Source organism: Canis lupus, chromosome 25 (assembly GCF_048164855.1).
Source record: "Canis lupus baileyi chromosome 25, mCanLup2.hap1, whole genome shotgun sequence".
Taxonomy (NCBI): Eukaryota; Metazoa; Chordata; class Mammalia; order Carnivora; family Canidae; genus Canis; species Canis lupus.
Window position 1 is genome coordinate 7,823,863 of NC_132862.1, and position 25,288 is coordinate 7,849,150.

At 37.5% G+C, this 25,288-nt stretch overlaps 1 protein-coding gene across 3 annotated transcripts in view; it reads left to right on the forward strand.

The window, feature by feature from the left end:
* SLC38A4 (solute carrier family 38 member 4) overlaps positions 1 to 13,404 on the forward strand; it is an 84,232-nt gene extending 70,828 nt beyond the window's left edge. For all 3 annotated transcript variants that reach the window (XM_072798210.1, XM_072798211.1, XM_072798209.1), the window contains 4 exons: positions 1,772 to 1,896; positions 7,288 to 7,432; positions 8,989 to 9,086; positions 10,484 to 13,404. In XM_072798210.1, the coding sequence (XP_072654311.1) occupies positions 1,772 to 1,896; positions 7,288 to 7,432; positions 8,989 to 9,086; positions 10,484 to 10,585 (470 nt within the window). In that variant the 3' untranslated portion in view covers positions 10,586 to 13,404. The remainder of the gene's footprint in view (positions 1 to 1,771; positions 1,897 to 7,287; positions 7,433 to 8,988; positions 9,087 to 10,483) is intronic.
* Positions 13,405 to 25,288: the final 11,884 nt, after the last annotated feature.

A 25,288-nucleotide genomic window follows, 5' to 3' on the forward strand; every position in this document is an offset into this window, starting at 1 on the left:
TAGACTGGCTAACAAGTTACAACAATTTGTGAATTCACGCATATTTATAAAAATCAGCCTATTATTTTCCCTAAAGGATAGATTATATTTCTTTCACTTGACTCCCTAGGCCATCTCAAGCTAGAAGCAATGACAATGAGTCCAATCGTGTACTGTGAAACTCTTGATAGAATAACTAGCTACCAAGCAAGTGGTAGGAAAAGTACAAAGTCTTGGAGTTGGAACCTGCTTTTGTTGACAGTCCAGTGGAATCGGGGGGCTTGGAGCACTAGGCGATTTTTCTGGCTTATCCCATTCTATTCTGTGACAGTGAATGGTTTCCTGGAAAAGAAGACAATGCAGAATGCCTTTCAATCTGGGAATGTACTAGCAAAAACAAAGGAAGGTGACTATGGACACATTAGATTATGCCTAAGACAATTTCTCTGTGGCATCTTAATGGATACACACAAGAAATAGGATTGTTACTGCCTTTCATGAAGCATGGCCCTATAGATATATTTCAGGGACTCTAACATTGACCTGTCGCTGCTAATTGATGTTAGCAACATAGATAGATCTTTCATATAATGCTCTCTAACTTTTTAGTTTAGTTTTTTTTTTTCCCCTGATGCAGTAAATTTAATTGATTGCATGACAAATTGTGGAGGAAAAGACTGGGGAGGAGTCACCACTTACTTGGGTTTTTCTCTGTTTGGCTAATACTTGGCTATTAACCAACACTCACTTTAGATTGGGCATTAAACTTTGTTGGATTGTGAATTATAAAAGTCAGATCAGTACCAGTGAAGGTATTTTTACCCCCCTTTGTCTGCTCTGGAGGGGAGTAAAAAGAAAAAAAAATCAAACTACATCTGGTTCTATAAGCATCTCCATGTCATCTGTGTCTAGAATTCTGAATGAATAAGATTTCTAGGTGGGTGGCATCTTAATCTTAGATCAATAGTCATTGGGAGACCCTGTAAAAATCATGCTAATTCATCTTTACATGTTACTTATGCCGACTCTAATAGGTTTCATAAGTCAAACAAAAGTTTGAAAAAAAATCCCCAAAAGGGGCATTTGGGTGGCTCAGATGGTTAAGGGTTTGCCTTTGGCTCATGTCATGATCCAGGTCTTAGAATCAAGCCCCACATTGGGCTACCAGCTCAGCAGGGAGTCTGCTTCTCCCTCTCCCTCTCCCCCTGCTTTTGCTCCCTTTGTCTTTCTCTATCAAACGAATAAATAAAAACTCTTTTTAAAAATATCCCCAGAAGTATGTGTATCAGTGTCATGATAGAGTCATAATTGTTGAACTTGAAAAAATGTTAGAGTTCATTTGTCCTAAGGTTTCTATACGAGGTTCAGAGAAGCTAGGTCAAGACTCACTTGGCAGGTGGGAATGGAAGGGGGTTGGCAGGATGTGAGGTACAGGCTGGTGGGGCTTGGGCCTTTCATCCCCTTCAACCAGAGCACCTCAGCCTGTCACTTCTTTTGTGAGGCTTCCAAATAGCTGGGATGGACTTCTCACGAAGCAAATGAGCTAGAGTCACCTTCATAATTTTATTCTAGTTTCTGCAACTTTATAAGCTTCAGGGTTCCTTTGTTCATTTGAAGAGAGGTCACACAACTAACTATTAAGCTCAGAGACAGGATTAAAACAGATGTCTAGATTCCCACACCTGGGTTTTTATTTTTTTATCCCATTGTACTATGTTCCTTTTCTAAAATGTTGCTGTTGTTATTGACTTGACAATAGCAAGTGAACCCAGTCTCTTTTTCCTCTTTGTAGGAGAAGTTGAAGATGAATTACTGCATGCTTACAGCAAAGTATACACATTTGACACCCCTCTCCTCATGGTACGCCTGGCGGTCCTTGTGGCAGTGACATTAACAGTGCCCATTGTCCTGTTCCCAGTAAGTACCTGAAGTTTTGATGAAATAATCCTGCTTAACCTCTTAAATTAGTACATATGTTCTGATTTGATGTGGATTTAATTATAATGTGACTTTGCAATTGCAGTACGTGAAGATGTTATTTTTGTATAGCACTGTGGAGCCATTTAAAATGGATAATTTAATATGTAGCTACAACAAATACTTTTAGATGTTAAACACTTTTAAAATATAGGGGGCAAAAAGTCACAAAGTATATTTCTATATTTTCCAGCTTTATTGAGATGAAAATTCATTGTTAAGCTCAAATTCGAAAAGTGGATCCTGGGTTTCTATCTTGTGGGTTTGTAGAAATGAGTAGGATTTCACAGAGCTACTGAAACATGAAAGCAAAACTACATTACTTTTCAATTCATTGCATTTTCACCAGTTTTGAAGGTATTTAATTCCCCCCACCTTTGGTTTGTTGAGTTGCAGTGACACTCGAAAGTCACTTAATCTGATTCCTTGAAGACCAATGAGAAGGGGAATCCTCTTAAGGAAATTACATGCTAGAGCTAAATTTCTTGAAAAACAGTTATATTATCCATCATATATCTTTTTTACGATCCCTAAAACTGATATACGCTCTACCAGACTCATACTGGGATCTCCCCTTCCTGGCATTTGCCTTTGGCGTCACTTGTTCTGAGATCACAGAGCAGGGCTGGTTGAAGAGATTTGGGCCGCGTGAGTTAAAACCACCACCTATGGATAAACACAGGTCTACCTTCTCCTGCCAACTCTTCTCCTTTCATAAACACTGAATTTACTCATTCATTTTAGGGGGAAAAATAAGCGACATGGTAACCAGCACCATCCTGTACAGAATGTTCCATACAGGGCCCAGCATGTGAGGACTACTCCTATAATGACACTGTGGTCACTTTAAATGCAGCTTGTGTGCCAAAATATTTTTTGACACATTCCTTTTTCATGAGTGCATGAAATCGGATCCTTATTACCAGGAGGGCTAATATTTTACTCTTAAATAATATCTTGCCTCTCATATGTCTCCAAGTATTTCAAATGACATGCACACAGCTTTAGCCTAAAATCAGCTCCATCATGGGTACAAGGCACAAGACAGCTGTAGACAGAAAGTGTACCAGAGGGTAAAATTTCCAAGCAAACAGTGTCTCTGAGGAAAGAATGTTGAAAGCCCTTTTTTTCTGTGTAAAGATATCACTCATTAATTTTTGGCGCACAATATGCACTCACATCATTATTGAATCAAAGTAATTTATAAAAGAAATCTGTTACGTGCTTCTGTATTGTTTTATTCATAAACCCTAAATATAGCGCTTTCATGTTGTGATCTCAGATTAATGGACTTGGCCTTGGTCTTGTAGTTAGTCAGTCACAGTTGACTCATGCAGTGCTCACAGCAGGACACGGATGGCTGGGGTCAAGATAATGGGAAGTGGAAGTTAGCCTTTCATTTACTGATGGTAATTTCACTTCAACATTTAAAACCTAGATCTCCCCATAGAAGTTCTTTCTCTAAAAAAAAATAAAATAAAATAAAACAATAAATTAAAAAAAAAAGTTCTTTCTCTCATGACAATTAAGACACTGGTATAACTCTGACTATCAGGAAACATCTCCCATTTGATGGCCCTTAGTATCAAAACTGACTATGAGAACCAAATTTCAGAAAAACTGTTTGTTATCCTTAACAGTTTTTTCACCCAACATTAGCATTTATGAAACATTTGCACATAATTCTGTCTTTGACCTTACAATGTTACATTGAGATGAACTATGTAAGGGTCCACCTTGTCCCCTGGATTAAAAGTCCTGGAGGTTAGGGATGTGCATGGTGACTGGCTCAGGAGATCAACAATGGTTGCCAAGAGAAATGGTCTCCGAATGAATCTTGCCTATTCTTAGGAGGACAAACTGCCTTTTCTGGCAAAAGCACAGGCTGTTCCCCTTGAACATTTGCCATGAACTTCAGTTTGGGTGAGGATCTGGGCTAAATGAACCAAGCCGCCATGGGTATGATGGAGGACATAAAAGTGAACATGGAGGAGAAAAAAGCCTCCTTGCCCCAGTCAAAACCACAAGGCTGCCTTCAAACACTTTCCCCCTAAGGTGAGAGAAGTTGTTAGTGTTTGTTCCTTATGATTTACAGCCACATTTTCAACATGCCCAACACTGAGTCACACACAGCAGGGTTCTCCCGGTGGTTTCTTTGAATTAAGAAACTCTTGACCAATAAGAAGTTTATTTACTTTGCTTTGACATCCCCACATACCAATAATAAAAAAAATAAAAATAAAACCTAATCTATTAGGATTAAAACCTCTCAAGTTTAGGAATAATTTTATATTCTACTTCTTTCAACAAATGTCAAGTGTCTCTTTTTCTTAGAAGTCCAAGAAGAGACGACAAGGGTGTTGCTGTTCTTGGGTGGTTGGATGGATTTTTCTTTGATGATTCCATTTATTTTCTTTATTTTCTCCAGTTAGGTCAGTGTTTCCCTTCTTAATAAAAGACACATATTGAGTGCAAAAATGATTATCGAACAAATGAATAAATGAAGTGAATTACTTTTTCACTCGTATCCCAACATTTCTGTTTCCATCGTTGGGGTGGGGTGGTACGGGCAGGGCTGTCCATTACGGTGCTGTACCTCCTTCCCAAAGACTATTAATACCATTTTCAGCTTGTACTTCCCTTTATGCAGTAAAGTTCACACATCACCATGAAAAACAGAAAACCAGATAATCCTGATGAGTTTATCAAGAACACAGACTCACATTCCATTTGCCACATCTTAAAAAAAAACCCAAAGATCACATCTCAGATTCTCTAGCTGCTTCTATTTTATCTTCTGATAGTGAAATCATTCTTTACATTTATGCTGCCTTCAGACCCCCTCTTAGATATAGACATAGAAATATGGCAGATGTTGCCATGGACTGGAATAGAGTAGTGATCCCCAGATACTCCAGTGATCCGCAGATATTTCCAACACTCTTGTCCTAAGCAATCTTAGAAAGTGAAGCTGTGATTCACTTCTAAACAATAGGATTGATTTTTTTTTTAAGAGTTCAGACCTAAAGTTCCCACTTTCTACTCTGCCCCTCATTGGGTCCCCAGAGTAGAACATAGCCCCCTCCCCAACCCCCCAACAGATTCCTATTCCAAACACTCTCTCTGGAAATAACAGATGTTTTTTTCTAGAGCTGCCCAGGACCTTTCCAGAATCATACTGGGTCAGAGGCCATGGCTGTTGCTATGGACTTCCTCCCCCCCTCCATGCACAGCATCTGACCCACATTTCCAGGTTCTTATCAGTTTGTGTCAGTAGAGAAAAGGCACTTAGATAAGTGGAACAGGAGGCAGTGCTTTGTGGGTAACAGGGTGACATAGGGTAAACAGAACTGCTGAGGACCTATTGATCCAGGCTCACCTCCCAAGGTGGCATTTTAACATAGAATGACCAGCAGTTTTCTTCTACTCCTTTCCACCACCGCCTCCCACCAGCAGCAGCCTGCTATCTCCCTGTGGGCCCTCTTATCCTTCCTAGGAATGCACTGGCAATTCCGTATGCCTTCAGTTCGGTTTGGGATTTTGTTATTCTTTATTTGCTGTGAGGAGCAAGTTTTCACCACTCGTTCTGACCTCGATTCCTGTAAACCTTCTGTACTCTTACATCATCAGGCCAAACCTCGGTCTTTCTGGGAGCCATGAGACCTTAGCAAACTGCATTCACTCTCAGGGACCCTGTACGAATAGGTTTACCTCTAACTCAACCTATTGAATAAAGGAGTATTATTTTAACAAAAGGCAAAATCCCATACGTATCACCTCTGCCTGTGAATAACCTGCATCCTACTTGTTCGCTCTATAAATTTAGCACTTTCAGACAAATAGATCCTTAAGCCATGTGGATGTGCCAGAGAAAGCTCATATTTGAGCTTAATAAGACCAGTTTGGACGATACTGAGGAAGCACGAACTGTGGATCATTATGTAGAATGTATGGGCAGCTGGGGGAAATGTAATCAAACCATTTGCTTCCTTCAAGCCTACTTTTCAGAGCGAGTTTCGTAATTTTCACTAATCCAATTTTTAAAATCCTTTACAAAGTCACCCTTAAACCATTTCCAGAGACTATCTGGTTTGCCATTCTGGAAATGAAATTGCTTTTGAAACCTAAACAGATGGCTTTAATTTCGGGGGGAGTGGTATGAAAGGAATGTCACATTAGACACTGTAAGCAATCCGGCTCGAAGTTTTTGTCGTTCCTACATGTGTTTCTAACTGTATTTTACATTTTCTGTCTTAAATGAGTTCCCATCTCTCCACCAGAGTCTTCAGAAGTAAAATTTTAAGTGAAAAATCAATCCCGGCATTTCTAAGAATGTGAAGTCCTAGCCTACCTAAAGTGCTCACTTATTGAAAAGCCAAGAGACTAATTCCACTAAGTCAAAAAGTATCCTCTAAAAGATTCCAAAGATAAGAGTATTTTCTACTTTGTTAAGCTGTTCAAACATGCAGGGCATTCCCTCTGCCCACAAGGATCTTTTGATCCGGTTACAGCACAGTAACTTGAAAGGCTGCTACAGATGGAGCCTCTCTTGACTCTTCACCTACTTATTGTAGCTGCTGAAATAGGGCTGAAGTCTATAAGGCTCCTGAAGGGAGGGAAGGGGTTTGTTCCGTTCAGTTTGATTCAACATTTATTGAGTGCCTGCTGCGTGCAAGACACCGAATGGAAACTTTAAAGAATGTTAAAACTATTAGGTCCTACTCTTTGCTTCTTGTACATTTATAATCTAGAATTGGGAAGGGGGGAGGGAAAAGGGAAAAAAAAAAAAGAGAGGAGTAAATACCAAGAATACCATCTTTTAAAAAAACATTATGTGGCAAAAATGCTAAATACAATGAATGCCAAGTTTAAAAAAAAAAACAGATTTGTAAAAATTCTGTTCATGAGCAGTATATAAATCAACGCAATGCTTGCCCTTAATACTTAATCCAGTCTAAAAGATGTGTTTAGGAATCAACAAGGATTTTACCCTGAATTCTGTGTCTTACCTGTTATTTTATATCTTTCTGAGACAATTTTGAAGAAAAAAATCTGAAAGCTGAGGTGAGCACAAGGAAAATACCCTCTCAAACAAATGTCAGAATCAAGGTTGCACAATAATATTAATGTACTTAATAACCAACGTGTACCCTTAAAAATGGGTAAGATGGTAAATGTTCTGCATTTTTTGCCACGGTACTGAAAGTTTGAAAGCTAAATCAGCGCCGAGATATTTTCTGAGAGGAAAAGGAAAAAACACAGAAGATGCTTTAGAGTGACAAGGATATCTGAAATTGTAGTTAAAATCAACTTTGAACTTTCTTGTTGCAGATTCGTACATCAGTGACCACACTCTTATTTCCCAAAAGACCCTTCAGTTGGATAAGACATTTCTTAATTGCAGCCATACTTCTTGCACTCAATAATGTTCTGGTCATCCTTGTGCCAACTATAAAATACATCTTTGGATTCATAGGTAAGTTTGAGAAAAGCTTTTATTTAGTCAACTCAAGCTGATACCTCCTTAAATGGCAGACAGGGAGCTGGTGGATGGGAGGGCAGGGATCCCTGGTCCATCTTAGGCTCATGGGATTCTTATTAGCCCAACAGGACTCCAGCTGGCCACCTCCCCTCCCTTGCGGGTGACTCGGGAAGTTATTCATAGGATCAGAAAAAAACCTTAGAGGTCATCTAGTCCAGCTGCCTTTTCTGACAGATGAGGAAATTGAGCCCACAGAAGTCATCTACAGCTTCTCCACCATCCCCCATCCAAAAGTCGAACATTCCTATGAGACCTTTTGTAAGCCTAAAAGGCATAAACCAAAGCAATTTACCATCCATTTATATGGGAAAATATTTGAGCATCCCAGACATAAAAAAATAAACTCCTTGGGCTTTCCTGATACCTTAGGATACGTATTGGTAACAAATGCAGAAAATACATGGAGATAAAACACAGATATTCAGACATCGTTCAAAAGCTATGACAGCTTACTGCTGAGTTGGAGGGCAGCTCCCAGGCAAAGAATCTGGTGACTCAGTCTCACAGCTCAGGGTGGGCTCCCCTCTATTCATGCTTACTGTGCAGCAAATTCTGAATGCTATTTTCACTTGTTGCCCTTTTTTTTTTTTTGAAAGGCAAAAATCCTCCTCAGATTCCAATTAGCAAAAATAGGTACTAATCTAGGTCTTCCCCAAAGCAAACTGGCATAACATGAACTTTCAAAATTGGAGAATATCAGTGACTTGGAATAGATCTGTGACTTAGATTTAGGTCTTAAATCTGAATCAAAAAGTGAGGAAGATAGATTTTACCCTCAGGATGCTTCCTCAAGTCTGTCAGGATCTGCTGAGCATTGACGGCCACCTTTGGAGGTGAAGGAGATTGGTCTCATAAAGCATATCCTCCTGACTGTGTAGCCTAATAATTTAGTATTCATCTCCTGATTTGAGGGATTACTCAAATATTAAATATACTATAAAATTTTTTAAAGATTAGGTGTAAGCAACTTGGAAAGTTTAAAGTGGATAAGAAGGGTGTGTGATGAGTTCAGCTTCCTTAATGGGTGTTATATTTTCAATTTCCTATGAATTGTTAATAGGCTGCCTTTTTGTTATTTATTGTGTGCTATGTGCACATGCTATACAACTGTGATGTTAGGGATATTTTAATTTTCTCATAAACATATCATCTTTGCATAAGCAACAAAGATGAGTGAATATATATTAGTTTTTAGTGCAAAGATTAGAGGAATGATAGATTTAGTTTCTTTTTGTTTTTTTAAGATTTTATTTACTTATTTATGAGAGATTCAGAGAGAAAGGCAGAGACATAGACAGAGAGAGAAGCAGCCTCCCTGTAGAGAGCCTGACCCGGAACTCGATCCCAGGGACTCCAGAATCATGACCTGAGTCAAAGGCAGATGCTCAACCACTGAGCCACCCAGGTGCCCTGGATTTGGTTCTTTAAAGTGCAAGACCTTGAGTCTCTGCCTTGCTGAATAAGACATTGACCTGTGCTTCTCTCCTCAGGGGCTTCTTCTGCCACTATGCTGATCTTCATTCTTCCAGCAGTGTTTTATCTTAAACTTGTCAAGAAAGAACCTTTCAGGTCACCACAGAAGGTTGGGGTAAGTAAGGTTTGCAATTCCCCCCATTATAAGTTGCTCTTCGGCTACTTACAGTAAAGCAGAAAATACATGTGATTCAAAAAATTGATGAACAAGAACCAAACATCAGAGATGAGCTGGAACTGTAATGGAGAGAAACAGGGGTGGATTTCGGGTATGGTGAGGATTCCTGGATTTCTTCCTTCCATATTGTCAAAGATCTCGTGTTGAGTTCTTTCTATTTGCCCAACACTAATGGAGTTTTCCGCAGGCATGCATGTATACCAGTTTCCACCACCAAGACCATAGCACTGTCTACGGGAAATTTTGTGGGAAGGTATTAGGTTCCCTAGCAGTGTTAAGAAATAATTTAAACACTTTAGTCATATCCGTTAGGTGTGTAAGGCCAAAAGAAAAGATGCTGCTTTGTTTCCCCCTCCATAATACCCTGGTGTGGACGGAGATCCAGGACAGAACCACTCCTTTTCCAGTTGACCTCTCTAGATACAAAATATAATCTGATTAAACTAGAGCATAGTTATTTTCCAAAATGATTCTATGGAAACATATGCCAGAAATAATTGTTTTTCTGATAATTAAATATTATCAATGACTTTTTAATAAAGTCTGACACTTAATGCTTAAAAACAATGCCTCTTGCCGAGTTACACTGAATTTTTCTGGAGAGTCATTCACCCCTCAAGGCTGTTCAGGGACTTCAGGAACTTGGTATCAAAAGCTCCTCCCATCATCTCACCCCCGAATTCCTACCCTCTTCGGTCCATCTTGCTTGGACTTTCACAGCAGTGTGACCTTGGCAGATTACTAGTCCTGTTTGTGACCCATTCTGAGTTTGACCAGACATAAAAATGAGTACAATTCTCTCCTAGATCCTTTCTAGTGAAAAAAATTTTTTAGCTGTTGTTGCTCCCTCATAAATAGAATGAGGAGGTTGGGCTAAGTGGTAATATATAAGGCCTCTTCTAGTGTGTGTACACACACACACACACACATACACACACGCTTTTTAAAAGAAATGTACAACATAGATTAGGCTCTTGTTCTTATTTGTTTGCTTTATAAAATTTAATCCTATTAAATATACTATGATATGCCCTTTTAGGACCGGTCCTTTTTCACCTAAAACATTGCGAGTACACTCAATATCATTAGATCTTTTCTGTCACTTGATTTTTACAGGATTACAGGATATTCCATTATTTCAATGTATCAAATCAACCATTTCTTGGGTTCTAAATTCACTGAACTGCTAGGAACAGACATCTGAGCTAAAAGCATAATACAATTCAATATGCCAATCAGATCGCTGCCCAGTTGTTATAAGTAAACAACTTATAAGAGCAAACCGTGCTAAACATGGTTTCTGTGTCCCCTAACAAGTTCTCTCTGACTTACAGGCTTTAATTTTCCTTGTGGTTGGAATCATCTTCATGATTGGAAGCATGGCTCTCATTATAATTGACTGGATTTACAATCCCCCAAATTCCAAGCATCACTAACCCAAGGAAAAATACTTTTTCTATTGGAAATGGTTGCAAATCATGCTGCAAGAGACGTTTGAGTTCTATTGATTGGAATGTTATTCATAGGAAATAACAGGAAGATTCCAAAGATGTTTATAGTAACATCACCAGGCACCTGCAGAAGAGGAAAGGCATCATTTTTGTCAAGAATGGCTGTTTATATGTTTAAAATCTGTGGTGCGCATTTCTACCCAGGTTTTCCTAGAGCAGTGTGAGAGGATGTATTTTTGCTGTTGTACAAGCAGAATAAGGGTAGCTGCATGTAATGGTCATCAGATAATACCCTTCCTCCCCTCGTCAAAGTACCAAATACTTGTATTCTGAGAACATCAAACAAAAATGCCCTGGTGGCAAAGCTATCACTGCTTAATGCGTTCCCCCAATCCAGCACCAAATTCTCTGGGTTTATTTAATAACAGAGGCAAAAGGCAGGTCTTCTGAACTGTCCATGAATAATCAGACGGCAGGCTAGAACATCTTATTCTCAACAGTAAAGGAATATTTTGCCCATTTTGTTTGTGACGTGGAAATAGTGACTTCTTCCTTCAATAGATTTTTGGTAAATGTTAAAACAGCTTACTAAACACAGGCATACCTCGTTTTATTGCGCTTTGCTTTATTGTGCTCAGCAGATACTGAAGTTTTGTTTTTGTTTTTGTTTTTCTACAAATTGGTTTGCAGCCACCTTGCCTTAAGCACCATTTTTTCCCACAACGTCTGCCCTTTGTGTCTCTGTGTCACATTTTGGTAATTCTCACAGGACTTTGGACTTTTTCATTATTATATTTGTTATGGTGATCTGTGATCAGTGATTAAGACTTGCTGAAAGCTCAGATATGGTTAGCATTTTTTAGCAATAAAGTATTTCAATTAAGGTATGTACATTTTTTTAGACATAATAGTATTACACACTTAGTAGACTATGGTGTAGCCATAACTTGTATATGCACCGGGAAACCAAAAAAAAAAATCTATTTGACTTGCTTTATTGTAATGTCTGCTTTATTGTGGTGGTCTGGAACCGTACCTGCGATCTCCGGGGTATGCCTGCATGTCTTATGAACTGTCCCTGTAAGGTACATACATGAATGAACAGACACCAGGCTAGAACACCTTAGTGTCAACAGTAAAGGAATGTTTTGCCCATTCTGTTTGTGACATTGAATGAATGCCTTCTTCGTTCAATATTTTTTTTGATAAACGTTAAAACATCTTACTAAACAGAGAGAGGGGCTTTATTTAAATTATAGAGCAACAACAAAAATAATGCTTATTGCTAAACTGCCTGTTCTGGAAGCATCTGCTTTTCAATATTATTCCTAGTCCTCTTGTCATGCTTTTGTCATTGAACAATGCTCTCCCTCTCGTCTTCCATTGTCATTCAGAATTTTTAGATAGACCACGATTCGTGTGGAGCTACATTACCCAGTATTGTTTGATACATTTTTATTTGATAAACATTCAGTGCAGGAAACTGTGATTGCTTATATGTTTATGTATATAATCTTATTCTGTAGTCATCAGAATTTTAACGTATGGTACATTTGATTTTTATTTTTTACATGTGTAGTTTTCTCTCTTCACAGTCAAAACGTTTATATTATTGAGGGTGGGGCAGGGAATTAAGTTGATGGGCTCAAAAATCCATTTGTATGGATCTGTCTATTAGGAATATTTTAAATTTGAAACCTAAGTTATATATAGTTCAGTAATGCTCTTCAATGTTTACAATGATAACACAATCATCTACAAGAAAATAAGTTCCTTATTTGCAAATAATTATCAATACTGAGGTTATTCTTTTAACTTAGCATGTCTAAGATAGGATTTAGTTCATTTTGGCTTGCACGGGAGTATGCTGACATTCATTTGCCATTTAACACTATGTTAAATGGTTCTCCACAAAACCGGAAGTGCTAACACTACAGAGAGAAGCAAACTATTATTCTTGCTCACTTCTACAACACGCTTACATGAAATGGATTTAAAAACCAGCACTCACTGCCCAGAATTTCTGGAATGTGCCACCTTTTTTTACCCCCAAATCAGTAGCAAGAACATTTATTGCATATTTTTATATTTTAGTATAAAGCCAAGTATGAAATACAACTATCATTTAAGTATAATATTAAATCGTATTTCAATAGTTGCTTTAAAATGTGCCTTAAGAAAATACACATTTGTTTTATGTAGTGTTTTCTGGAGGTATAATACTGTCAAATGGTGCACTTTGTTATGGAAATTGAGCATTACTAGAAACTATCATAACTTTTGAGTCATTATTATTGGAAAATATTTGCCAGATAGCATCTTCAAGATACGTTTCCATTTACATTCACCTAAAGAGTGTACCAAAATAGAAAGTGGAAAAAGGCACCTTCTATGTGTTTAAAAAAAAAGTTTAATCTGAATGTATTTAAATGTAAATATCAAAGATTAATTTTAAAAATTGGGAAAGCATAAAATCTGTATATATTTTGAATGTTTTACACCTTTGAAATAACTAACTTGAAAATATCAACCTCTGTAATTATACAGATATTCAAGAGCAATACTACAGTGCCAAATAATGAAGCACCATTTTTTTTCTCATGGCCATTTTCAGGATTAGAGCTCATATAGACTGCAGGGCAGACTTACATATCGTATCTTGTACTGGTTAATTTAACCCCATTTATGAACAGATGAAAATTTTATTTTCTTATTTCATTTATAAGATGGTTCAATGTACTGGGAGGCTTTTTTTATTACAGAAAGTGTATATTGGTATATAATAAATGAACTTTTCAAATGATTATGATTTGAATTTCTTTCTATTCTTGAAGGCTATAAATTATTTGCATGTGAAAAACATTTTAAGTCTAAATATTGTCTTTTGTCTATTGGTATATGTTCCATTTTCATTGTTACTCTTGACACGTAACTAACATTTGTAGCTGTCAAAAAAAAATAGTTGCCATCTTATTTTGGCAAAATACACAGCTAATCTAAGTCATTTTCATTTATATCATCACATATATACCTCCTAGAATGGATGTGGGAAAATGTGTTCTTTATGGCTAATTAGGGAGAATTCGCTTGGGATGGAAAAAGAATAGAAGAAATATGAAAATAGTAAAATAAAGACATGGAAGATCTGAAAGAAAGAAAGCAACATGGGAGTGCAGAGGATTGGGTAGAAATCAACAGTTGGTGGGAGAGACAAGACCTGTGCTAAGTGGTGTGTTTGACTTTCTAAGAAACTTCCAGGTAGTTCTCTGAAGTGTTTCTACCATTTTCATTTCACTCAGAATATATACGAGCTCCAGTTGTTCCAAAGCTTTGCCAACCCCAGGCATTGTACTTTATAGCCTTTCAAGTGGGTGGGAAATGGTATTTCTTTGGGATTTTCATTTCCATTTTCATTTTCCTGGTGATGAGTATTGAAAATTCTCCATGTGTTTAATGGCCATTCAGGTTTCCTTTTATGAAGTGTGCATTCAAATCCTTCACCCATTTTAAGAATTAGGTTGTCTGTCTTTTTATTGTGGATTTGTCAGTTCTTTATACATTCTAGACACACGTCCTTTGTCAGATGGCAAACACCTTTTTCGATCTATGACATGCCTACTCATTTGCCTAAAGGTATCTTAATTCTATCTTTCTGGGGCCTGTCTTTATAGCTTGAGGCTCTGCAATTCCTGTCTTATGGAGATAAAATTAATTAGGATGGTATTGTTATAATTAACGCTAAGATTTTCAAATGTGGAGAGTAAGTTTTCTTTTTCTCTTTTTTGGGGGGGTGAAGGTGGGTAGTATGTTTTCTTGTCTTGTAGTGAGCTTTATTGAATATAGTTCTTGTTTTGTTATAGGTAATTGACTAAGAATAACCTTTGCCTAGTCACTTTGACTCTTGGTTAGGAGACCTAGTACTACTTAGATAGTCCCAGGACATCAAAAACCCTTTCTGGCTGCTTGTAATCAACTTCATTAGTTTTTTCAGCCCTTTCTTATAGGCACGTACAGATGAAACAGGAGAAATCACTTCATGTGGTTCTTATTAACCAGCTTGGAAGTCATGCCATTTCCTCTAGATTCTGTGTTTCCATTCACGTGCAGAAGCAGTTTTGCAGAGCCTATGCTTCTATGGCATGTACTCTTGTGACTGTCTTTTCCCAGAAAATATTGGGTACTAATTATTCAGTAGACCATATTGAAGAAACTGCCTGGAAAATAAAATCAGTTTAGAGCCTTTCTTCACACCACACACCAAAGTGGACAAACGCAATAAGGCAATATAGAAGCAATGGCATTTTAGGAAGAACAACGTGACAGCTGCCTGGGGAAGTAAGACGCAGTGGAGGAAATTACAAGGGCAATGATGGACCGTTGATCATATAGCAGTGCATGAAAGAGCAATTAACAAAACACCAACTCCTATAAAATATAGACCAATACATCCTTAATGTATGAATGAATGGATAATAAAAACCAATAAGGGAACTACTAAGAAACTAATAGAAGAATGGGCAATGGACATGAGATCACAGAAGGAAAAAATACATAGTTTGACCTCACTAGGAGTCAAAGACCTGCAAGTAAAAACACAAGTACAGGGACGCCTGGGTGGCTGAACCATTGAGTGTCTGCCTTCAGCTCAGGGCATGATCCCAAAGTCCCGAGATGGAGTCCCGCATTGGGTTTCCTATGGTGAGCCTGCTTCTCCCTCTGCCTGTGTCTCTGCCTTTCTCTCTCTCTGTGTCTCTCATGAATAAATAAAGTCTTAAAAAAAAGAACTACACAAGTACAATTGTTTTGTCTGTCATATTACTAAGAAAGAAAAGGTAATCATTTGTGCTGGTGAGGGTAGGGAGCTGAACATTCATTCAACGTTGGTGGCAGAAATCTTGACTCAGCTTCCCTGGAAACCATGCTGGCAACACTTAAAGATACCTAAGGATGTGTGTAGCCGGCAGAAGAGCTCCCCACAAAGATCTAATCAGATGAGCGCTTAAAATCAGAGAACTTTCTTCACCTGAAGTCAGAAAGAGTCAAAGCATGAAAAGGACTCAAACTGCCGCTGGTGGCTTAAAGATAGAAGAGACCATGTGGAAACAGAAGGAAAGGAGTTTTGCCGACTTAAATGAGCCAAGAAAATGGTTCTCCTCCTGAGTCTCCAGCTAGGAGCCCAGAGCACCAACACTTCAATCTGAAGCTCAAGAGACCTTAAGCAAAGTACTCTGCTGAGCCAGCCAGACTTCTGACCTCCAGATCTGTAAGTAATAAAGGAGCATTGTTGTAAGCTGCTAAGTTTGTGAAATTTGTTACAGCAATAGAAAACTAGGAAACGCAACGTTCATGTCTTTTGATCCACTAACCTTTTTTTAAAAGACTTTATCTATTTAACACAGAGGGAGAGTGAGAGGGAGAAACAGATTCCCCACTGAGCAGGGATCCTGATGCAGGGCTTGATCCCAGGACCCTGAGATCATGAACTGAGCTGAAGGCAGATGTTTAACTGACGGAGTCACCCAAGTGCCCCACAATAATTCTTTTCTAAGAATCTATTCCGAGGAAGAAATCAGAGAAGTAAATTCACTTCTGTCTATAATGTAGACATATATGTATGCTCATATAATGAGCTACATTTTTTAAGCATTCCAAATGTCCAAAACTGTGGAATGATTGAATAAATTCTAGGACCTTCATAGGCTGGAATAGGACATAGTGATTAAAAATGTTTTTGAATAATCACCAAAAAAATGAAAAACTATGGTATGACATTAAAGTGGAAAAAAAAACAAAATAAATGCTTTATTATACCAATTTTACATATTAAAAATGCATAGAATAGAAAGATAGGAAATAGGAAGAAAAGGAAATAGACATATATGATAAAAGATATCATAGGTAGCAAGGTAATAACTGATGTTAGTCTTCATCTCTTAATATTTGTCATTTTCTAAATTTCCTACAGAGGTTATGTATTTTTTATAGTTGTATTTTTTATAGTTGTAAAAAAAGAACTTAGAGAAACATTTTTCTATCACTTTATATTTTCTGGGAAAAAATAAAACGTGCTGCCAATTTCTATACATTTTTGTATTTTCAGCTGACTCTAAAGGCAGAATTGGATGAGAGTACAATTCACAATTGGGGAATAGTTATTGGTGACTGAAGCAGAAGTTGGAAGGATGGGGCAGACCTTTGCCAGAGGTGGAACATGAAAAGGACTTAAACAAGATGATATAGCATAGCCAGTAGACCAGGATTTCAAATCCATGGTTTGGGCAAGTCATTTAACTTTATTGAGCTTCAGTTTTTTCATTTCCGTTGGTATAATTTCTGTGTAATGCAATCGCCAAGATGATTTAGATTGTGATCACTGGAAATCAGAAAGTCCTTATAGCACAGTCATATCTCTACAACAAATGCTTGACAGTCAATAAATCAGAGGTCATTGGGGAGCTCCAAAGCATATCTTGCAACAATGATTTCTGCAGCGTGATCCTGAAAATGAGTTAGATTCAGTCAAATGTTTCTGGGGACTACTCCACCTTGCCACTCAGGTTGAATAAATTAACGGATAAACATTTATTCAGTGAAGACCATGCATCAGATACTGTCCTAAGCACAAAAATACAAATTAGTCTTTGTCTATTAAGGAGCTTACAGTATAGAGGAAGGGGCACATGTATACAAATAGTTATAATATAAAATGGAAAATGCTCTACTATATACCATATATATCCATATGCCATGGAGCCTCTAAGGGGAATGCCCAGGTCAAGCTTGGGGAGAGTAGTCAGATTTCTAGCAGCAGATGCCCGTTGCATTGAATTCTAAAGGAGACATTGAAGTTGTCAGGAAAAAAGATGAAGAAGCACAGCAGCATACACAAAAAAAATGATTCCTCCATTGGCTTTGCACTCCACACATACACACCCATATGTATGCATACACTTTTCACATAATCTGTATTAGATTCCTTTTGCTCCTATAACAAATTACCACACACTTAGTAATTTAAAACACATTTCATTATCTTATGAGAAGCTCCAACAGGAATCGGTACAAGCCCCAACAAAATCATAAAGCAAGTAGACCAAATAAAACAACAAAGATTCTTAAAATTAAACTGATTAGTACTACAGCCACAAAGTAGGCCAAGATCTATGTGCCAAATCTAAAGAGTGACCACTTGCTACAATGAGATTTTAATAGAAAATTTCATACACAATTGAAAATCACCCACCATACCGAGAACCAAGAAAATTACAACCTGAACAAGATAATCAACTGACATGAACACGGAGAGGAATTAGATGTTCAAATACCTAGCAAGAATTTTAAAGTAGCCATCTTGAAAATGCTTCAACTATAAATTGTCTTGAACCAAATGAAAAAATAGAACATTCCAGCAAAGAAACTAAAGTTTATAAAAAGAACCAACTGGAAGTTATAAGCTGAAAAATGTAATAAGAGAAATTTAAAGAAAAATTCATTGGATGTGCTCAGTAGAATGGAAATGGAGAATAGAATCAACATACCTAAGTATTAATAGAATCCATCCAATTTGAACAAAAAGTAGGAAAGAGACTAGAAAAGGAAAGAATAGAACAGAACTGGGCTCTAGACCCATGGGACAAAAACAAAGTCAACATTTGTATTATCAGAGTCCCAGAAGGAAAAGAGATGAATTAAAGCTAAAAGACAATTTGAAGAAATAATGGCTGAGAACTTCCCAAATTTGTTGAGAGATACCAAGCTACATACTTAAAAAGCTCAGTGAATTCTCAAAAAGAAAACCCAAAGAATCCATGCAAATAATCATCAAAATTTCTGAAAACTAAAGATAAGGAAAAAATCTTGAAAGCATCCTGCAAGAAACACAGTACCTATAGGGGAACTCTCACTTGAGTGTCTGAGGATTTCTTATCAAAACACATGGAGTTACAAAGAACCAGCACATTTTTTTAAGTGCTGAGAGAAAAGTTTCAACAGTAAATTCTATATCCAGCAGAACTATCCTTCAAGAATAAAGCAGAAACAACAATGTTCTCAGAAAAAGGAAAACCAGGTGAATGGTTCCAGGCCTACCCATAATGATGCACTAAAGAACGTTTTTCAAACAGAAAATGACAAAAAAAAATTAGAAAATCAGGAAAGAACAAAGGAAAGACCAGAAATATGGGTACATACAATAGACTATCCTTTTCTTCATGAGCTTCATAAATACATTTTATGATTAAAACAAACATTATCATCTAATACTCAACGCAATGATTTTTTTAAGTGGGAAAAGTAAAAGGCACTTATGGAAATGAGGTTTTCACAATTTGCTCCGGATGGTAATATGTCAATACCAGTAGACTGTGTGATAAGTCATATATGTATCCTACAATACTCAGAGCAACTGCTACAAAAACTATACAAAGAGATACACTGAGAAATGCTATAACTAAACATGAATTTCTCAAAAATGTTTAAACAACCCACTGGAAGCCTAAGAAAGAGAAACAGGAATGAGAACCAGGAAAAACAAAGAGACAATAATAAAATGGCAGACTTAAGCAATAACATCAATAATTACCTTAAATGTAAATGGTCTAAGTAGACCAATAAAAATAGATTAAAAGAATAAATAAAAATCATGACCCAACTAACTATACATTGATAAGACACTCACTTCAAATTCACTGACACAGGTAGTTTGGAAGTAAGACATACATGCAAAAAATAAAAAATAAAAAGGTAGATGTGGCTATATTCACATTGGATAAAGTAGACTTCTGCGAAAAGATAATTATTAGAGATATAAAGGTGTTCCTTTGGTCCTTTTATTATGTACCTGCCAGGGGCAATCCACCAGGAAGACATACTAACCCTAAATTTACACACACACCAAAAAGCAGAGCCTCAAAAGACATGAAATGAAAACTGACCAGAGAAAGATAAATCTGCAATTTAGTTGCAGACTTCCACACCCAATTCTCAGAAACTGATAGAACTACTAGACAGAAAATCAACAAAGATAAAGAACATATGAGGAATACAATCAACCAAAAGATTCTAATTGATACATATAGAATGCTCCACCCCAGTGGCACAGTTTCCCCCACCCCCATCCCCACAAGCAGGCAGGGAACACTTACCAAGGTAGATCATACCCTGGGTGATAAAACCACCTTTGCACCGGCCTTTCTAGTCTCTAAGTCCTAAGTCTGGCTCAGGCAGTGTGTAGCTCTAGCAATAAGGCGACTACACAGCCATCTTTACCCTTAGTTGGACATTCAGGATAAGTGTCCCTAAGCTGAAGTTTTTCTACCAGCCCTGGGAAGTACAGGGAGCAGGACAGAAACCCAGTTCTTCCCTGTCCATCATGGCTCAGCTTCCCTGGCACTGGATCACAGAGCATTTTATCAGGATCACTTGTGAATAAGCTACTCAAGAATGATTATTTTATGCTCTGGTTGCTGGTATTCTCAAAGGAAAATTTGTGCTCCAGAAAGTGATAGGCATATTTATTTTATTACTGCCAGCTTTAGAACTTAAAATTTTGGAAAGTCATCCAGTTTTACTAGGTAAGAGATTGTCTAAACCTGGTCTGCAGCCCAAAACTCTGTTCCCAGATGGGTAATCAGCATTTCCTTCAACCTGTGCAAACTCAGCAATTTGAGGAGAACTAAAACCAGTTGCCATTTTGCATTTAGCTCTTTTCCTAAAAGTATACATCTTGGCCAGCTGCTGAAGTCCAGCCATTGCTGGAGGAGTATAGCTGCTGCTAAGATGGCAATAATCTCGCTGTGTAGGAAAATGAAAAGAAAATGGACTATTTTGTCAAATAATTTACCTGTGAAGGATGTTCATCACATGGTTCATTTTCAATATAATTCCTGCTGTGAGATGAAGTGCTGTTTAGTAGAGCTTTATGAAAGTATTTGGGCTACTTGTTTAGATCCACTGGGGTAGTCCAGTTGGCTTGTGCTGGCTTGCTAGGGCTGCAACTCTCTTAATAACTCCATTCAGTGAGATCATGTTGGCAGCATGAAACTGATGGGGCATCTTTACACCATGAGAATTGGCAAATCGGGCAAATCAGGGGGTTTCCTTTTAGTTTTGTTTTGTTTTATTGGTAAAGCCAGTTGTTAAAGACTTAGCAGCAGTCTAGTTTTTTAGACCCCTCTGTAGGTTCCTGTAATAACCTCCCTCTATCGTACTTAATGCATATTATACTTGCTGGTTCCTTGTCTATATATAGTCCAGCAGACTACAGGTTCTATAAGCGCAGACTCAGCCCATCTCATTCACTACTGGTGCATCCAGCATCTTGTGTAGTATCTGGCTACATGGTCCTCACCACGTATTTTTGAATGGATAGTTTCCTCTTGTCCCCCTCTGCCTACCTGATATCTGACATGGCCACCAACTATGGCCCAGACAAAACATGGTTAAAGACACCTCTGTTCCAGGCAATGAACACCTCTTCAGAGGCTCAAAGCCAAGCTCTGGGCAGCATCTGTGAATGGAGAGCTCAGGCCCTCCAGGGTGACATTCCCTTTTTATCCCCAGCCAGTTTTTAAGAGGGTGGAAGAGGTGAAGCACTTAGAAAACTATGAAGTGTGACTCAAAAGCAAGGCTCTGAAAAACACTTCACCCACTTATTAATGCCTGAACTTGCCCTAAGAGATAAATTATTTCTTGCCACGATCAGAGAGAGAGATAAAATATAAATGTCCTGTTAGAATGGTCTATCTGTTTTAAATTCTCAATTAAAGTAAAAAAATCCTATAAAATCTTCCCTTAAAAGCAAGCTTTGATATAGGAGTGGGCAAAAGAACCAAGAGCCGGAGGATATTAATTGCCTGAAATAAGGGAAGGAAAATGGTATTCAGTCTACAAAGATGGTTGCTGTCAATCCCACCAGCACCAGCTCTGCCCATATGCTTGCCACTTGTCCCATCAAGAGATGAAGTGCCCTTGAATTTGGCTGGTCTTGAGACTTGATCTGACCAAAAACATGTAGATGAAATGATCCTATGCCAGTTCTTTAAGAGGCCTGGGAGTTTCTACTTCCACACTCTCAGGGTGAGTTGGTATTAAGAGTTTGCTACATATCTTTGCAGACCTTTGTCATAGACAAAACTATAAAACTGTTTTGTATCATTTTTAAACATAAATTTATATACTATATTTATTCTATAACTTTTTAAGAGTATAATTTTTTGAAATTTTCATTGATTCACGTAGATTGGGTTTATTGCCTTAACTAAGATAACCCCACTGTTTAATATAGCATACTTAACTATTCCTCAAGTCATAGTCATTTATTGTTTGCAATTCTTTCATTATTACAAAAATTCTGCAGATCATAATTCACATCTACCTATATACATTAGCAGGTGTTTCTCTAGCTGGGCCAAATAGCACATACAACTTTAATAGAAGCTGTCAAATTATTCTCCAAAATAACTATCAATTTATTCTTCTACTGGTAGTATAAGACAATATTCATCTCCTTATAATTTGATAACTCCTTAATATTGTCATTATTTATTAGTCGCCTTTATGATGGGGAAATACAGTATTTTGTTTTAATTAATCTGAAGTTTATACATATTCAGAAATATGTTTGTAACCACTGTTTCATCACTGGAAAGTTGCTTGTTTATATCCTTTACAATTTTTTTAGAATTGTTTTTCTATTAATCTATATTAACAGTTTCTTACACACACTCTGCTAATGTGAGTTTAAAATAACTTGAACATAATCTACCAGAATTGAGACAGGAATAGAAAATTTGAACCAACTAATTACCAGCAATGAAATTAAATCAGTAATCAAAAAACTACCCTCACCAAAAAAAAGTCTAGGACCAGAGGGCTTCAAGGTGAATTCTACCAAACATTCAGAGAGTTAATCCCTATTCTCAAACTATTCAAAAAATACAAGAGGAAAGAAAACTTCGAAATTCACTCTATGTAGCCAGTATCACCCTGATTCCAAAACCAGATAAAGACATCACAATAAAGGAGAACTACAAGACAATCTCTCTGATGAACATAGATGCAAAAATCCTCAACAAAATGTTAGCAAACCAAGTCCAACCATACATTAAACGTCAGACACATGATCAAGTGAGATTTATTTTTGGGATACAAGGGTGGTTTGATATTTGCAAAACAATCGACATAATAGGTCACATCCATATGAGAAAGGATAAAAATCATATGATCATTTCAATAGATGTAGAAAAAGAATTTGACAGACTACAACACCCATTCATGATAAAACACCCTCTGTAAGTAGGTGTAGAAGGAACATATCTCAACATAATAAAAGCCTTATATGAAAAACCCACAGCCAACATCATATCCAATGGGGAAAAACAGAGCTTTTTCCCTAAGGTCAGGGGAAGATGCCTTCCTCTCACCACTCCTATTTATTTTTTTATTTTTTAAAGATTTTATTTATTTATTCATGAGAGGCACAGAGGGAGAGGCAGAGACACAGGCAGAGGGAGAAGCAGGCTCCATGCAGGGGGCCTGACATGGGACTCGATCCTGGGTCTCCAGGATCATGTCCTGGACTGAAGGCAGCGCTAAACTGCTGAGCCACCCAGGGATCCCCTCACCACTCCTATTTAATATAGTACTGGAAGTGCTAGTGACAGAAATTAGACAAAATAAAGAAATAAAAGGCATCCAAATTGGTAAGAAGTAAAACTCTCAGTATTTGCAGGTGACATGATACTATATACAGAAGACCCAAAAGATTCCACTAAAAAACTACTAGAACTGATCAATGAATTCAGGAAAGTCACAGGATACAAAATGAATGTACAAAAGTCTGTTACATTTCTATACATTAATAATGAAGCAGCAGAAAGTGAAATTAAGAAAATAATCCGATTTACAAATGCACCAAAACAATAAAAAATCTAGGAATAAATTTAGCCAAAGAAGTGAAAGAAATGTATTCTGAAAACTATAAAATAAAGGTGAAAGAAGTTGAAGACAACATAAAGAAATGGACAGACATTCCATGCTCACAGTTTGGAAGAGCAAGTATTGTTAAAATATCCATACTACCCAAAGCAATCTACAGATTTAGTGCAATCCCTATCAAAATACCAATACAGAACTAGAACAAACAATCCTAAAATGTTTACAGAATCACAAAAGACCTCAAATAGCCAAAGTAAGCTTGAAAAAAAAAAAAAACTGGAGGTGTCACAATTCCAGATTTCAAGTTTATTACGAAGTGATAGTAATTAAAATAGTGTGGCATAAAAATAAACACATAGATCAATGGAATAAACAGAAAACCCAGAAATAAACTCACAATTAGATGGTCAGTTAAATCTTTGACAAAGGAGGAATGAACGTATGATGGGAAAAAAGACTGTCTCTTCAAAAAATGGTGCTGGGAAAAATGAATAGCCACAGATAAAAGAATGAGACTGGACCACTTTCTTTCACCATACACAGAAATAAGCTCAAAATGGATTAAAGACCTAAATGTGAGGCCTGAAATGTTAAAAATCCTTAAAGAGAGCACAGGCAGTAATCTGACATCTGCTTTAGCAACATTTTTCTGGATGTGTCTGAGGCAAGAGAAATAAAATCAAAAATAAACTATTGGGACTGTATTAAACTAAAAAGCTTCTGCCCAGCAAAAGGAACAGTCAACAAAGCTAAAGGTAACCTACTGAATGGGAGAAGGCATTTGCAAATGACAGATCTGATAAAGGGTTGGTATCCAAAATATATAATGAGCTGAATCATTTCAATACCCAAAAAACTAATAATCCAAGTAAAAACTGGACAAAAGACATGAACAGATACTTCTCCAAAGAAGACATACAGATGAGCAATAGACACGTACACACATACATGTACACACGTACACACACGTACATGTATACGCACACACATACACATACACATGTACACGTACATATGTACAGGTATACACGTACATGTAATGCGTACACATGAGACATTAACTCAACCAACCCCCCGTTTCCCCCATAAACTTATAATGTTTACAATATACCTATTCGTGTCCCACCAAACCCCCAAAACAGGACTAAGTAAATGTAACGTACATAAGGTATTTCAACTTCACATGGTCATCCTGTCACTCAAGTTAATCTAACAAAACAACCTCAATGCTTAAATCTGCAATCTATCTATAGGTAGGACTTCCTTGACTTCACCCCTCCCTTCAATACACAATAAATTCACACTTCTATTCCCACAACATAATACACACTATCATAAGACTATCAGTTAACGTAGCTTAATTAATAAAGCAAGGCACTGAAAGTGCCCAGGTGAGCCATAAGACTCCATAAACACAAGGGTGTGGTCCTAGGCCTCCTGTGAGTCCTTAGTAAGATTACACGTGCAAGTCTCCACACCCCAGTGAGAACGCCCCCAGCATCACTAGCAGTTCAAGGAGCGGGGGGTCAAGCACACTTTATTATTTTATTTTTTAAGATTGTATTTTATTTATTCATGAGAGACACAGTGAGAGAGCAAGAGAGGTAGAGACACAGGCAGAGGGAGAAGCAGGCTCCACGCAGGGAGCTCATGGTGGGACTCGATCCCGGGTCTCCGGGGTCTCGCCCTGGGCCGAAGGCAGGTGCTACATGGTGGGCCACCCATGTAGCACCCTCAAGCCCACTCTAAAGT